A 15,464-nucleotide genomic window follows, 5' to 3' on the forward strand; every position below is an offset into this window, starting at 1 on the left:
TGCCTCAGCCTCCCGAGTAGCTGGGATTACAGGTGCATGCCACCATGCCCGGCTAATTTTTTGCATTTTTAGTAGAGACGAGGTTTCACCATGCTGGCCAGGTTGGTCTTGAACTGATCTCATGATCCTCCTGCCTTGGCCTCCCAAAGTGCTGGGATTACAGGCATAAGCCACCAAGCCCGGTTTATTAATTTATTTTTTGGAGACAGATTATCTGTCCAGGCTGCAGTGCAATGACACAATCACGGCTCACTGCAACCTTGTCCTCCCTGGGTTCTTGTGATCCTTCTGGCTCAGCCTCCTGAGTTGCTAGGGCCACAGGCATGCACCACTATACCCAGCTATTTTTTTATTTTTTGAAGAGATGAATTCTTGCTGTGTTACCCAGGCTAGTCTTGAGCTCCTGAGCTCAAGCAGTCCTCCTACCTCAGCCTCCCAATGCTTTCGGATTACAGGCATGAACCACTGCACTTGGCATTTTAAATTGTTTATTACTTTTATTTTTGAGATAAGCTCTTGTTCTGTTACCCAGGCTGTGATCATCACTCACAGCATCCTTGACCTCCTAGGCTCAAGCGATCCTCCTACCTCAGCCTCCCAAGTAGCTGGGACTACAGATGCATGCCACCACACCCAGCTAATTTTTGTATTTTTTTCATAGAGACAGGGTTTTGCCATGTTGCCCAGGCTGGTCTTGAACTCCTGGGATCAAGCGATTCACCTGCCAAGGATTCCGAAAGTGCTGGGATTACAAGTATGAGCCACCACACCCAGCCTCAAAATTTATTTATTTATTTTTTTTGAGACGGAATTTCACTCTTGTTACCCAGGCTGGAGTGCAATGGCGCGATCTCGGCTCACCGCAACCTCCGCCTCCTGGGTTCAGGCAATTCTCCTGCCTCAGCCTCCTGAGTAGCTGGGATTACAGGCACGCGCCACCATGCCCAGCTAATTTTTTGTATTTTAGTAGAGACGGGGTTTCACCATGTTGACCTGGATGGTCTCGATCTCTTGACCTCGTGATCCACCCACCTCGGCCTCCCAAAGTGCTGGAATTACAGGCTTGAGCCACCGCACCCGGCCCAAAATTTATTTTTAAAGGTGGTATCTCAGGTGGGCACTGGGGAAAGAAAGGCAAACACAACAAAATCACTGCCCTAAAGGTGCTCAAGGACCTGCATATTGCATTGTTGGGGTCCTGCACACTGTCCTAGGGGTAACAGGAGAGACTTGAGCAGGAATGCTTCATAGAGCACAGGATGCTTGAACTGTGTCTTAACTGAGCAGGAGTTTCCTAGGAGCATGTTCTTGTCCCTTGCTGTGACCCAGCTGTCATCCACATCCAGTCAGTTCTCACGTCCCACTGAGGCTGCCTAGTCAGGGCCTACTTCTTTTTCTTTCTTTATATGTTTTTTGAGACAGAGTGTTGTTCTGGTGCCAATGGCAGGATCTTAGCTCACTGCAAGCTCTGACTCCCTGGTTCCTGCGATTTTGTGCCTCAGCCTCCCGAGTAGCTGGGACTGCAGGTGCGCGCCACCACACTCAGCTATTTTTTTTTGTTTGTTTTTAGTAAAGATGGGGTTTCACCATGTTGGCCAGAATGGTTTTGATCTCTTGATCTCGTGATCTGCCTGCCTCAGCCTCCCAAAGTGCTAGGATTACAGGCATGAAGCCAACACGCCTGGCCTTTTTTTTTTTGAGACGGAGTTTTGTTTTATTCCCCAGGCTGGAGTGCAGTGGCTCGATCTTGGCTCACTGCAAACTCCACCTCCCAGGTTCAAGCAATTCTCTGCCTCAGCCTCCTGAATAGCTGGGATTACAGGTGTGCACCACCATGCCTCACTAATTTTTGTATTTTTGGTAGACACGGGGTGTCACCATATTGGTCAGGCTGGTCTCAAACTTCTGACCTAGTGATCCACCCACCTCGTCCTCCCAAAGTGCTGGGATTACAGATGTGAGCCACCGTGTCCGGCCAATCCCAGCTCTTTGGGAGGCCGAGGTGGATGGATCATGAGATCAGGAGTTCGAGACCAGTCTGGTGCAGATGGTGAAACCCCATCTCTACTAAAAATACAAAAATTAGCCGGGCACAGTGGCAGGCACCTGTACTCCCAGCTACTCAGGAGGCTGAGGCAGAAGAATCACTTAAACCCAGGAGGTGGAGGTTGCAGTGAGCTGAGATCGAAATATTGTGCTCCACCATGGGCGACAAAGTGAGACTCCATCTCAGAAACAAACAAACAAACAAAAAAAGAATGTGTATATCTAAGTTGTTGTAGGCCTTAGAAAACCTTCCAAATTATTTCAAGTATTTTGCAAAAAGCTAACATAAAAATACATCAAAACGTAGTCTTGGCCGGGCGTGGTGGCTCAAGCCTGTAATCCCAGCACTTTGGGAGGCCGAGGCGGGTGGATCACGAGGTCAAGAGATCGAGACCATCCTGGTCAACATAGTGAAACCCCGTGTCTACTAAAAATACAAAAAATTAGCTGGGCATGGTGGTGCGTGCCTATAATCCCAGCTACTCAGGAGGCTGAGGCAGGAGAATTGCCTGAACTCAGGAGGTTGCGGTGAGCCGAGATCGTGCCATTGCACTCGAGCCTGGGTAACAAGAGTGAAACTCCATCTCAAACAAAAAAAAAAACCACGTAGTCTTGTTTTGTTTTGTTTTGAGACCACGGCTCACTCTGTCATCCAGACTGGCGTGCAGTGGCATGATCTTGGCTCACTGCAACTTCTGTCTCCCAAGCTCCAGTGATCCTCCCACCTCAGGCTCCTGAGTAGCTGGGATTACGGTGTACACAACCACACCCAGCTAATTTTTGTATTTTTTGTAGCAACAGGGTTTCGCCATGTTGCCCAGCCTGGTCTCGAACTCCTGAGCTGAAGGGATCCACCAGCCTCGGCCTCCCAAAGTGCTGGGATTACACGCATGAGCCACCTCGCCTGGCCAAAATGTAGTCTTATTATATAAGATACTAACATTGGGAGAAGCTGGGTAAATTTTACAATTTCTTGTGTGTCTAAAACTATTTCAAAATAAAAGAATATCTAGGCAATACCACTCTGGACATAGGCACGGGCAAAGATTTCATGATGAAATCACGAAAAGCAATTGCAACAAATGGAATCTAATTAAACTAAAGAGCTTCTGCACAGCAAAAGAAACTATTATCAGAGTGAACGGGCAACCTACAGAATGGGAGAAAATTTTTGTGATCTGACAAAGTGTCTAATATCCAGAATCTACAAGAAACTCAAATTTACAAGAAAAAAACAAACAACTCCATTAAAAAGTGGGCAAAGGACATGAATAGACACTTCTCAAAAGAAGACATGCAGCCAACAAACATATGAGAAAAAGCTCAGCATCACTAACATTAGAGAAATGCAAATCAAAACCATAATGAGATACCATGTCATGCCAGTCAGAATGATGATTATTAAAAAGTCAAGGCTGGGTACTGTTGGCTTACTCCCGTAATCCCAGCACTTTGGGAGACTGAGGTGGGCTGATCACGTGAGGTCAGGAGTTCAAGACCAGCCTCGCCAACATGGTGAAACCCCGTCTCTACTGAAAATACAAAAAATTAGCCAGATGGGGTGGCACGTGCCTGTAATCCCAGCTAATCGGGAGGCCGAGGCAGGAGAATCCTTGAACCCAGGATGCAGAGGTTGCAGTGAGCCAAGATCACGCCACTGCACTCCAGCTTGGGCAACAAGACCAAAACTCCATCCCCCCCCCCCCAAAAAAAAAAAGTCAAGAAACAACAGGCTGGGCCTGGTGGCTCACGCCTGTAATCCTAGCACTTTGGGAGGCCAAAGTGGATTGCTTGAGGTCAGGAGTTTGAAACCAGACTGGTCAACATGGTGAAATCCCGTTTCTACTAAAAATACAATAAATAAATAAAACAAAATAACAGGTGTAGTGGCAGGCACCTGTAATTCCAGCTACTCAGGAGGCCAAGGCAGGAGAATTGCTTGAACCTGGGAGGCAGAAGTTACACTGAGCCAAGATCTTGCCACTGCACTTCAGACTAGGCAACAGAGCAAGATTCCATCTCGAAACAAAAAAAAAAACAAAACCAGAAACAAAAACCAGATACTGGCAAGGTTGTGGAGAAATAGGAACGTTTTTACACTGTTGATGGGAATGAAATTAGTTCAACCATTGTGGAAGATGATGTGGTGATTCCGCAAAGATCTAGAGCCAGAAACACAATTTGACCCAGCAATTCCATTACTGGGTATATACCCAAAGGAATATAAATAATTCTGTTACAAAGATACATGCATGCATATGTTCATTGGGCACTATTCACAATAGCAAAGAGATGGGATTAATCCAAATGCCCATCAAAGATAGACTGAATAAAGAAAATGTGATACATATATATCATGGAATACTATGTAGCCATAAAAAGGAGTGAGATCATGTCCTTTGCAGGGACATGGATGAAGCTGGAAGCCATTATCCCCAGCAAACTAATGCAGGAACAGAAAACCAAACACCATCTGTTCTCACTCATAAGTGGGAGCTAAACAGTAAGAACATAAGAACACAAGGAGGGGAACAACACACTCTGGGACCTGTCGGAGGGAGAAGCAGGGGGAGGGAGAGTATTAAAAAAAGTAGCAGCCGGGCGCGGTGGCTCAAGCCTGTAATCCCAGCACTTTGGGAGGCTGAGGCCGGTGGATCACGAGGTCAAGAGATCAAGACCATCCTGGTCCACATGGTGAAACCCCGTCTCTACTAAAAATACAAAAAATTAGCTGGGCATGGTGGTGCGTGCCCGTAATCCCAGCTACTCAGGAGGCTGAGGCAGGAGAATTGCCTGAACCCAGGAGGCGGAGGTTGCAGTGAGCCGAGATCGCGCCATTGCACTCCAGCCTGGGTAACAAGAGCGAAACTCCGCCTCAAAATAAATAAATAAATAAATAAATAAAAATAAAAAAATAAAAAAAGTGGCTAACATATGCTGGGCTTAATACCTAGGTGATGGGTTGACAGGTGCAGCAAACCAGCATGGCACACATTTAACTATGTAATAAACCTGTATATCCCGCGCATGTACCCCAGAACTAAAAATAAAAATTAGGAGAAAAAAAGTTTAAAAATTTTCAAAGGCTTTAATTTAATATGACAAATTTGGCATTAAATTTTTTGTATCCCACTTTTTTTTTTTTTTTTGAGACAGAGTCCTGCTGTGTTGCCCATGACACTACCTGGGCTCACTGTAGCGTCCGCCTCCCAGGTTCAAACGATTCTTATGCCTCAGCCTCCCCAGTAGCTGCGATTAAAGATGTGTGCCATCACCTCCAGCTCACATTTCCAGCTCATTTTTTGTATATTTAGTAGAGACCGGGTTTTGCTAGGCTGGCCAGGCTGGTCTCAAACTCTTGGCCTCATGTGATCCATCCACCTTGGAATCCAAAAGTGCTGGGATTATAGGCATGAGCCACTATGCCCTGCCTACTTATTTCTAAGTATTTAATTTTCATCATGGTTTATTCTTTCTACGGTTATTTGAAAGGCAATTTATTTATTTATTTAGAGATGGAGTCTTGCTCTGTTGCCGAGGCTGGAGTGCAGTGGTGCAATATGGGCTCACTGCAACCTCCATCTCCTAGGCTCAAGTAATCCTCCCATCTTGGCCTCCTGAGTAGCTGGGACTACAGGCGAGTGCCACCACCCTTGGCTAATATTTCATTTTTGTATAGATGGAGTCTCACCATGTTGCCCAGTCTGGTCCTGAACTCCTGGCCTTAAGTGATCCTCCAGCCATGATGTCCCAAAGTGCTGGGATTACAGGCATAAACTACCGTTCCCAGACTGGATGACAGTTAAACAATCCTAGAACTTTGGGAGGCCGAGGTGGGTGGATCACTTGAGGTCAGGATTTCAAGACCAGTCTGACCAACATGATAAAACATGTCTCTATAAAAATAAAAAAAAATAGCTGGGCGTGATGGTGGGAGTTTATAATCCAGCTACTCAGGAGGCTAAGGCAGAAGAATTGCTTGAATCTGGGAGGCAGAGGTTGCAGTGAGCTGAGATCACACCAGGGCCCTTCAGCCTGAGTGACAGAGCAAGACTCTGTCTCAAAAAAAAAATCTAGGGGCCGGGCGCGGTGGCTCAAGCCTGTAATCCCAGCACTTTGGGAGGCCGAGGCGGGTGGATCACGAGGTCAAAAGATCGAGACCATCCTGGTCAACATGGTGAAACCCCGTCTCTACTAAAAATACAAAACATTAGCTGGGCATGGTGGCACCTGCCTGTAATCCCAGCTACTCAGGAGGCTGAGGCAGGAGAATTGCCTGAACCCAGGAGGCGGAGGTTGCGGTGAGCCGAGATCGCACCATTGCATTCCAGCCTGGGTAACAAGAGTGAAACTCCGTCTAAAAAAAAAAAAAAAAAAAAAAAAAATCTAGCTGTATGTTTGCTTGTATTTTACACTGTGGTCAGAGAATATATACGTATTGAATAATTCTTTCAAAATTGAATTGTTATCAGTTGAGACATGTTTAGCTTAGAATGTTACCAATTTTTATAAATGGCTCTAAGCATGCTTAGAATAATTAGCAATCTTTGGCCGGGCGTGGTGGCTCAAGCCTGTAATCCCAGCACTTTGGGAGGCCGAGGCGGGTGGATCACGAGGTCCAGAGATCGAGACCATCCTGGTCAACATGGTGAAACCCCGTCTCTACTAAAAATGCAAAAAATTAGCTGGGCGTGGTGGCGCGTGCCTATAATCCCAGCTACTCAGGAGGCTGAGGCAGGAGTATTGCCTGAACCCAGGAGGCGGAGGTTGTGGTGAGCCGAGATTGCGCCATTGCACTCCAGCCTGGGTAACGAGAGCAAAACTCCGTCTCAAAAAAAAAAAAAAAAAAAGAATAATTAGCAATCTTTAAGTTTTGAGCGCATGGTTCAATGTATGTTCATTAGGTCAAGTTTTTTTTTTTCTTTCAAGGAGGCCATTGTGTAATTCAGGCGAGGATGATGGCAGGTTAGGAGCAGGGAAGACAGAGAGAAGTGGAGAGATTCCAGATGTATTTGAGTGACAAAACTGCTAATTTGGGGCAAGGGAGGTGAAGGAGAGAGAGGCATCACAGATGACCTCCTTGGTTTCTTAGGCTACTCGATAGATGGTGGAGCTAGACAATTGACAGAGAGAATCCTGGGAGAGATTATGAAATCTCTGCATTTTCCCCAAGAATGTTTCTTGGCTTCTCTTGAGAGTGTAAGAAGGAGCCGGCATCATCGAAGCTTGGGGCTGGGACTCAGCAGCTCCTCTGCCCTTGCCGAGAACTCTGTCTTTATCTGTATTACAACACTTACCACAGTGCATTTATTACAACTTATTGCACGCAATGAACCATGAGCTAAGAGAGCAAGGGCAGAGTTTCTTCTCGGTGTTTGTAGGACTTCGCCCAGCAGCTAGCCCCGCCCCCTCTAGCGCTGTCCGCCTAGCCCCTCCCCCATGATATTTCCGGCTTCTCTGTACTGGTCTAGCAGTACAGGGCTCGGCTCCGCCCCTAGAATATCTGTTTCCTGCTCAGGCGAACCAGAATAATTGATTAGTCTGTTGTCCAATCATCAGCCGAGTGGTCACATAATTACCAATGAGGCAGTAGCAGAGGCGGGTGCCGAAGCATGGGGTCTGTGTGACTAGGAAGTGAAAGCCTAGACTGGGAAGAAGAACGCCTCAAGCCCGGGCGGTGGTGGAAAGGTGAAGGGGTATCTGGATTTCTTAACTTTTTCCTTTTCCCATTACTGGGTAAAGAGTCCCTTTACAGCTTGGGGATAGGATCTTCATTTGCTTTTTTTCATTTTTGGAGGAAGAGGGCTGTGGCCACATATTTAAGGTTCTTGAGCAACTTCCCTCTTAACTTTGCCTCGAGGCGTATCCTTTTCTTAGCTTAAGGTTGGGGTCCTCCCCAGGAGAGAAAGTTGTCTGAGATCGTTTCCTACTCTGTGAGTGGTTAAAGGCCTCCGGACTCAGTTCCAGGGAAAGGGAGACGAGTGATGGGGGGCCGAGGCTCGCAGGCTCTGCTCTTCTGAGGAGTTAGATGCTTCCACCTGGGGCCAGAGGTAGTGGAAGGTGGAGGGGCCCTGGGAACGAGACTCCTGTGTTAGGAATTAAGTAGGTATTGAGGGCGAAGGAACAAGTGGAAAGAATTTTTTTTTTTTTTTTTTTTTTTTTTTTGAGACGGAGTCTTGCTCTGTCACCCAGGCGCAATCTTGGCTCACTGCAATCTCTGCCTCCCGGGTTCAAGGGATTCTCCTGCCTCAACCTCCGGAGTAGCTGGGAGTACAGGCACCCGCTACTGCGCCCAGCTAATTTTTGTATTTTTAGTAGAGACGGGGTTTCATCATTTTGGCCAGGCTGGTCTCGAACTCCTGACTTGGTGATTTACCCGCGTTGGCCTCCCAAAGTGTTGGGATTACAGGCGTGAGCCACCGCGCCCGGCCAGAAAAAAAGACATTTCTTATGTGGAAGTTGTGGTAGTTCTCCGGGTAGGAGAGCCCACTGTGGGCCGGAAGACGTTGGGGCTGGGCTCCGGTGCTAAGTCCACTTTCTACCTCTAGACCGTCATCTTTTTTGCCTTATTTCTTTCCCCTCAGGGTGGAGGACACACCTAAACATGTGGAACCCCAATGCCGGTAGGTGTTTGGGGGTTCTGTTCCACCCCTAACCCTTTTTCTGATGTGTTCTATAATAGGAAGTTTATGTATCAGCTGCCCCGCCCCACCCGCCGCACCCGCTGTACCCGCCGCACTCGCAAAAGCAAAGTCCCTGGTCTACAGCTGATCAGTGCTTTTAAATTTAATTTAATTTTAGTTATTTTATTTTATTTTATTTTTTGAGACAGAGTCTCACTCTGTCGCCAGGCACCAGGCTGGAGTGCAGTGGCACAATCTTGGCTCACTGCAACCTCTACCTCCCAGGTTCAAGCAATTCTCATGCCTCAGCCTCCCGAGTAGCTGGGACTACAGGCATACGCCACCACGCCCAGCTAATTTTTGTATTTTTTTTTTTAGTAGAAACGAGGCTTCACCATGTTGGCCAGGATGGTCTTGATCTCTTGACCTTGTGATCTGCCCGCCTCAGCCTCCCAAAGTGCTAGGGTTACAGGCTTGAGCCACCGCGCCAGGCAATTTTAGTTGTTTTTGAGACGGAGTCTCTGTCACCCAGCTGAGTGCGATGTCGGTTTCTCGGCTCACAGCAACCTCCATCTCCTGGGTTGAAGCGATTATTTTGTGAGATGGTGTTTCACTGTGTTGGCCAGGCTGGTCTCCAACTCCTGGCCTCATGTGATCTGCCCGCCTCGGCCTCCCAAAGTGTTAGGATTACAGGCGTGAGCCACTGGGCCTGGCTGGACCAGTGCTTTTGTCTTCCTCAGAGTTCACTGTCTCCCTCTGCTCCCCAGCCTTCTGGGGACATTCCCCCTTTTCTCCCCAACTCTGGTTTTTTTCCTCTACCCTCCATTCTCTTTTGTCACTGTTCTATTTCCCTTTAAGTATTGGGTGAGAAAGTGAATCTCTTTCTTTTTGTGGTTTGTTGTTGGAGACTCTGGGGAATTCTAATGTTTATTCTCTGCTTCTTCCACCAGGGCATCCAGGGCCAAATCCATATCCCCCCAACATCGGGTGCCCTGGAAGTTCCAATCCTGCCCACCCACCACCTGTCAATCCATCCTTTCCCCCAGGCCCTTATCCTCCTCCCCCAGGAGCCCCCCACTGCAATCCAGTTCCCCCCCCATGTGGGCCCCCTCTTGCTGTGCCACAGCCAGGGTATCCAGGATGCCAACCCTGTGGTCCCTACCCTCCTCCATACCCACCCCCTGCCCCTGGAATGCCTCCTGTGAATCCCTTGGCTCCTGGCATGGTCGGACCAACAGTGATAGTGGACAAGAAGATGCAGAAGAAAATGAAGAAAGCTCATAAAAAGATGCACAAGCACCACAAGCACCACAAGCATGGCAAGGTCAGTACCCTCTGGCACCTGGTGAGGGAAGGGGTGCCCCCTCAGAGGGACCAGGTGGGCAGGGTTGGGGTGTGGGGGATTCACATTCTGTGGACATGGAGATGACGGTTGTTCCACTCTGGTAGATGATTCTTCTTCCTTTTTATAAAAGATTGCTACTGGGAAGAATCTGATTATCTTGGAAAGAAACATCAGGCTTCTCTTATCTGGAGGCAGCTAGGGTGAGCCTTAGAATGGATTTTAGAATCAAAAGCCACATCTTGTCTGCCCTACTCTCTCCCAGAACTTTTGCTCCCCCTCAGGTGCATATTCTAGCAAGTTGGACATACCCACTGACATTGTCAAAATAGCAAAGTCCTTTGACAAAGCAGTCCCATAATAATTAACAGAATAATAATCTGGCCCTAGTTCCTGGAGTTCTCTCTTTCAGTGTTCTTAGGGCGTTGTTTTAATTGCATGGGCCCTTTGCCCTATGATCCAGCAGAAAAAATGAAGACAGGAGCAGCAGTGACTCAGCCTCTAACAAAATGTAGGACTAAGGAGGTTTTAAACTCAGCCCCAAGGCTAAGTATCTTTGTTTCAGAAGAGTGTTTAAAAATTAGCAGGCTGGGCTCAGTGGCTCACGCCTGTAATCCCAGCACTTTGGGAGGGCGAGGAGGGCGGATCACGAGGTCAAGAGATTGAGACCATCCTGGCCAACATGGTGAAACCACATCTCTACTAAAAATACAAAAAAATTAGCTGGGCTTGGTGGTTCATGCCTGTAGTCCCAGCTACTTGGGAGGCTGAGGCAGGAGAATTGCTTGAACCCGGGAGGCAGAGGTTGCAGTGAGCGGAGGTCTCGCCACTGCACTCCAGCCTAGCGCCTGGTGACAGAGACTCTGTCTCAAAAAAACAAACAAACAAAAATTAGCAAGAGTGGCTGGGTGCAGTGGCTCACGCCTGTAATCCCAGCACTTTGGGAGTCTGAGGCAGAGGGATCACTTGACGTCTGGAGTTCCAGACTAGCCTGGGCAACATGGTGAAACCTCATCACTACTAAAAATACACACACACACACAAAAATCAGCCAGGTGTGGTGGCATGTGCCTGTAAATCCCAGCTACTCAGGAGGCTGAGGCAGGAGAATTGCCTGAACCCAGGAGGTGGAGGTTGCAGTGAGCTGAGATTGCGCTACTGCACTCCAGCCTGGGGTGACAGACAAGACTCCATCTAAAAAATAAATAAAAATAAAAATAAATAATAATAATAATAAATAAATAAATAAAAATAGCTGACTCAGTCCTGTAATCCCACCACTTTGGGAGGCTGAGGCGGGTGAATCATGAGATCAGGAGTTCGAGACCAGCCTGGCCAATATGGTGAAACCCTGTCTCTACTAAAAATATAAAAAGTACCCAGGCGTGGTGGTGCGTTGCCTATAGTCCCAGCTACTCGTGAGGCTGAGACAGAAGAATCCCTTGAACTCAGGAGGCGGAGGTTGCAGTGCGCCAGGATTGCACCACTGCACTCCAGCCTGGACTACAGTAAGACTCTGTCTCAAAAAAAAAAAAAAAAAATGATTAAATAAAAAATAGCAAGGGTAAAAGCAACTCTGAGGACAACTCTGGAAGGATTAAACCAATCTGCAAATTGATGAAGCCTCATTTACATTTAACAGCCCAGTATTTATTTGCCTTGTGGTTTCTAATTCCTGATTCTGGGTCTTTGAAGTCTGAAGAGAAGTGAGATTGAGTGGGGAAGAAGGGGAGAAATTACCTTAGAGAGACTGAAATTTTATTTTATTTTTTTTGAGACGGAGTCTCAGTCTGTGGCCAGGCTAGATTGCAGTGACACGGATCTTAGCTCACTGCAACTTCCACCTCCTGGCTTCAAGCAATTCTCCTGCCTCAGCCTCCTGAGTAGGTGGGACTACAGGTGTGTGCCACCATGAGCCTGGCTAATTTTTTTTTTTTTTTTTTTTTTTTTTTGAGAGGGAGTCTTGCTCTGTCACCGACGCTGGAGTGCAGTGGTGTGATCTCGGCTCACGGCAACCTCTGCCACCCGGGTTCAAGTGATTCTCCTGCCTCAACCTCCCCAAGTAGCTGGGACTACAGGTGTGTGCTACCACACCTGGCTAATTTTTGTATTTTTAGTAGTGATGGAATTTTATTATGTTGGTCAGTTGACCTGGATTGTTTTTCTTTTTTCTTTCTTTTTTTTTTTTTTTTTTTTTTTTCAGCCGAAAGGTGCAGTTCAGAATTTTTTTTCTTAACTCCTTCCAGCACCAGTTTTTTTTTTTTAATTTTTTAATTTTTTCAAATTTCTGTATTTTTGTTTTTAGTAGGGACTGGCTTTCACCATGTTGACCAGATGGTCTCCATCTTTTGATCTCATGATCCACCCACCTCGGCTTCCCAAAGTGCTGTGATTACAGGCGGGAGCCAACGCGGCCGGCTGAAAAATGTTTTTATTTAATAACTGTAGCATTGCTGGGAGTATATGCATAAGGACCCTTGAGTAGAACTCCCACCCTTTTACATCTTCTCCACCTTTTCCCATTCTGCTTGGGAAAAAGTAGAGATACATGCACACACAGCTGCTGTTTCTTTTTTTTTTTTTTTTTTTTTTGAGACGGAGTTTCGCTCTTGTTACCCAGGCTGGAGTGCAATGGCGCGATCTTGGCTCACTACAACCTCCGTCTCCCGGGTTCAGGCAATTCTCCTGTCTCAGTCTCCTGTGTAGCTGGTATTACAGGCACGTGCCACCATGCCCAGCTAATTTTTTGTATTTTTTTAGTAGAGACGGGGTTTCACCATGTTGACCAGGATGGTCTCGATCTCTTGACCTCGTGATCCACCTGCCTCGGCCTCCCAAAGTGCTGGGATTACAGGCTTGAGCCACCGCGCCCGGCACAGCTGCTGTTTCTATCTTCTTTTCTTAGTTTTATAGTATCCAATTTCTTAAAATCATAAGACTTGGCATGCAGCTAATGAATAAGCATTTATAAGATGCAGCTGGTTGCCTAGTACTATACTATGCTTGTGCCTGTAATTTATTCCTTGCCTAGGCATCAACTCAGGTAAAGAAAGTTGGAAATTTCCTCCAAAGTCAGTATGTTAAATTTGTTAAATTCTGTGTGACAGTTTAGGATGGTTTAATCCTGTATGCTCACTGCTGAAGGAGACCCTTACTTTTGTTTAGGTACAGTCTGTTCAAGACTCTTGACCTTCTTAGGGAAGCAAGGGATACTTGGGTGGAGGGGTGGGGCCGAAGAATGGCCCATAGAGTGATGAAAGGTCTTTTGGATCTGATGCTATCTCCTTTCCCCTTTCCCCTTTCCCCTTGCAGCATTCCTCCTCCTCTTCCTCTTCCAGCAGTGACTCTGACTGAATACAGGCCCTGGACCCTTCCCTCAAGTCTCACCAGTTCTGCTGTCCCATCAAGCTTCAGATGCCATGTTATACTGGGGGAAAGTAGCCCTTGTGCTCCCTTCCCCACCCCCACCTGAGCCTCACCCTGCTGTTCAGCCCTGAGTGCCTTGGGAAAATGGGAAGAGGATTGCCATGGTATGGCCGTCCTCTTGCTGCTGGGATAGATCATATAGCTAATGAGTTTAGCCGGGGAGCTATTGTTTGAAGATGATGAACTAAATGTTGAAGACAAGTTTGAGATCTGTAAAATGTGATTTTTACTCCCTCTTATAATACTTGTGATTGAGGGGTTTGTGGAAATTCAATTATGATGAAGAACCTCTATCTTTTTTGTGATGTTGGCATGCTTGGAGAATTTAGTGGCAAATACATTCCCCAGCAGGCCTTTTGTTGGTTGCACTAACTGCAAGGTTGCTGGGAAGTAGGGTCCGTTTGGTCGATGAGCTTTGACTGCCGTTCTGGAACCTCACCTGTCCTCCTTAGCCCAATATACTGTGTCAGGTCCTATTCTTATTCTCCAGCTCTCGGTCCAAATAAAGTTATTTCTCCTGGTCTCTGTTCACCTGTGCCATCACCTGGCCTGGGCATGGCACATTCTACTACTTTTGCTAAACTTCCACAGACCCTTTAAAGTGTATCAGTTTTATAGAAGGGAACCGGAGCAGCATCAGTGAGGAAGATGCTGTATGATTCCTGTGTTTCTTTTTTTTTTTTTTTTGTGGAGACAGAGTTTAGCTCTTGCTACCCAGGCTGCAGTGCAATGGCACGATCTCGGCTCACCGCAACCTCCACCTCCTGGGTTCAGGCAATTCTCCTGCCTCAGCCTCCTGAGTAGCTGGGATTACAGGCACGTGCCACCATGCCCAGCTAATTTTTTGTATTTTTAGTAGAGACGGGGTTTCACTATGTTGACCGGGATGGTCTCGATCTCTTGACCTCGTGATCCACCCGCCTTGGCCTCCCAAAGTGTTGGGATTACAGGCGTGAGCCACCGTGCCCGGCTCAGAGGTTCTTAACCTTGGCTGCCTATCAGCTATAAGACAGGAATTTGGGGCTTAGTATTTATTTTTATTTTTTAAAAAATTTTCCTAAGACTTTTTATTTATATATTTATTTATTTTGAGATGGAGTTTTGCTTTTGTTGCCCAGGCTGGAGTACAATGGTGCAATCTCAACTCAATATAACCTCTGCCTCTTGGGTTCAAGCAATTCTCCTGCCCCAGCTTCCCAAGTAGCTGGGACTATAGGCACCTGACACAATGCCCAGTTAATTTTGTATTTTTAGTAGAGATGGGGTTTCACCATGTTGGACAGTAAGGCTGGTCTTGAACTCCTGACCTCAGGTGATCCACCTGCCTTGGTCTCCCAAAGTGCTGAGATTACAGGCTTGAGCGACCGTACCCTGCTAAGACTTTCAATGTGTCTCTACAAATCAATATATTTATGAAATTGAGTAATTCTGATGCACAGCTACACTTGGAGGGCCACTGATTTACCATATACCATGCACTGTACTATACATAGAGTTCCCCAAGATCTGCTGAGTGGAAGAAAAAGACATCTAAGATAACTAATTAATAAAGAGAGGCCCTATAAAATGTCAGGGGGAGGCCAGGCACGGTGGTGCATGCTTATAATCCCAGCATTTTGGGAGGCTGAGGCTGGTGGTCCACTTGAGGTCAGGAGTTCGAGACCAGCCTGGCCAACATGGTCAAACCCTGTCTCTACTAAAAATATAAAAATTAGCTGGGCATGGTGGTGGGTGCCTGTAATCCCAGCTATTTGGGAGGCTGAGGCAGGAGAATCACTTGAACCTAGGAGGTGGAGGTTGCAGTGAGCCAAGATGGCACCACTATACTCCAGCCTGGGTGACAAAGGAAGACTCTGTCTCAATAAAAAGTCAGGGGGAGAAAGAATTCTCATTGGGAGAAGAGGGAGGAGTGAAAGATGACTTCACAGAAGAAGTGACATTTGAACTACCTCTTGGCCTTCAATGTGAAAAGTATGGGTAGAAAAAAATAGAAGAATGGATTTCCCAGCCGGGCACGGTGGCTCACA

General features: G+C 46.9%; 1 protein-coding gene across 2 annotated transcripts; it reads left to right on the forward strand.

Annotated features, from left to right (window-relative positions):
- The first annotated feature begins 7,656 nt into the window (after nt 1-7,656).
- Nucleotides 7,657-13,959, forward strand: PRR13 (proline rich 13). Of its 2 annotated transcripts, none has more exons than XM_039472039.2 (4): nt 7,657-7,734; nt 8,631-8,669; nt 9,620-9,993; nt 13,324-13,959. In XM_039472039.2, the coding sequence occupies exons 2-4, from the start codon at nt 8,651-8,653 to the stop codon at nt 13,363-13,365; spliced, it is 435 nt and encodes a 144-aa protein (XP_039327973.1). In that variant the 5' UTR covers nt 7,657-7,734; nt 8,631-8,650; the 3' UTR covers nt 13,366-13,959. The 2 variants fall into 2 exon arrangements, with proteins under 2 accessions (XP_039327973.1, XP_039327972.1); XM_039472038.2 differs by having other exon boundaries at nt 7,657-7,742; nt 13,324-13,644.
- The last annotated feature ends 1,505 nt before the right edge of the window (nt 13,960-15,464 follow it).

The sequence above is a fragment of the Saimiri boliviensis genome, chromosome 7 (genome assembly GCF_048565385.1).
Source record: "Saimiri boliviensis isolate mSaiBol1 chromosome 7, mSaiBol1.pri, whole genome shotgun sequence".
Lineage (NCBI taxonomy): Eukaryota > Metazoa > Chordata > Mammalia > Primates > Cebidae > Saimiri > Saimiri boliviensis.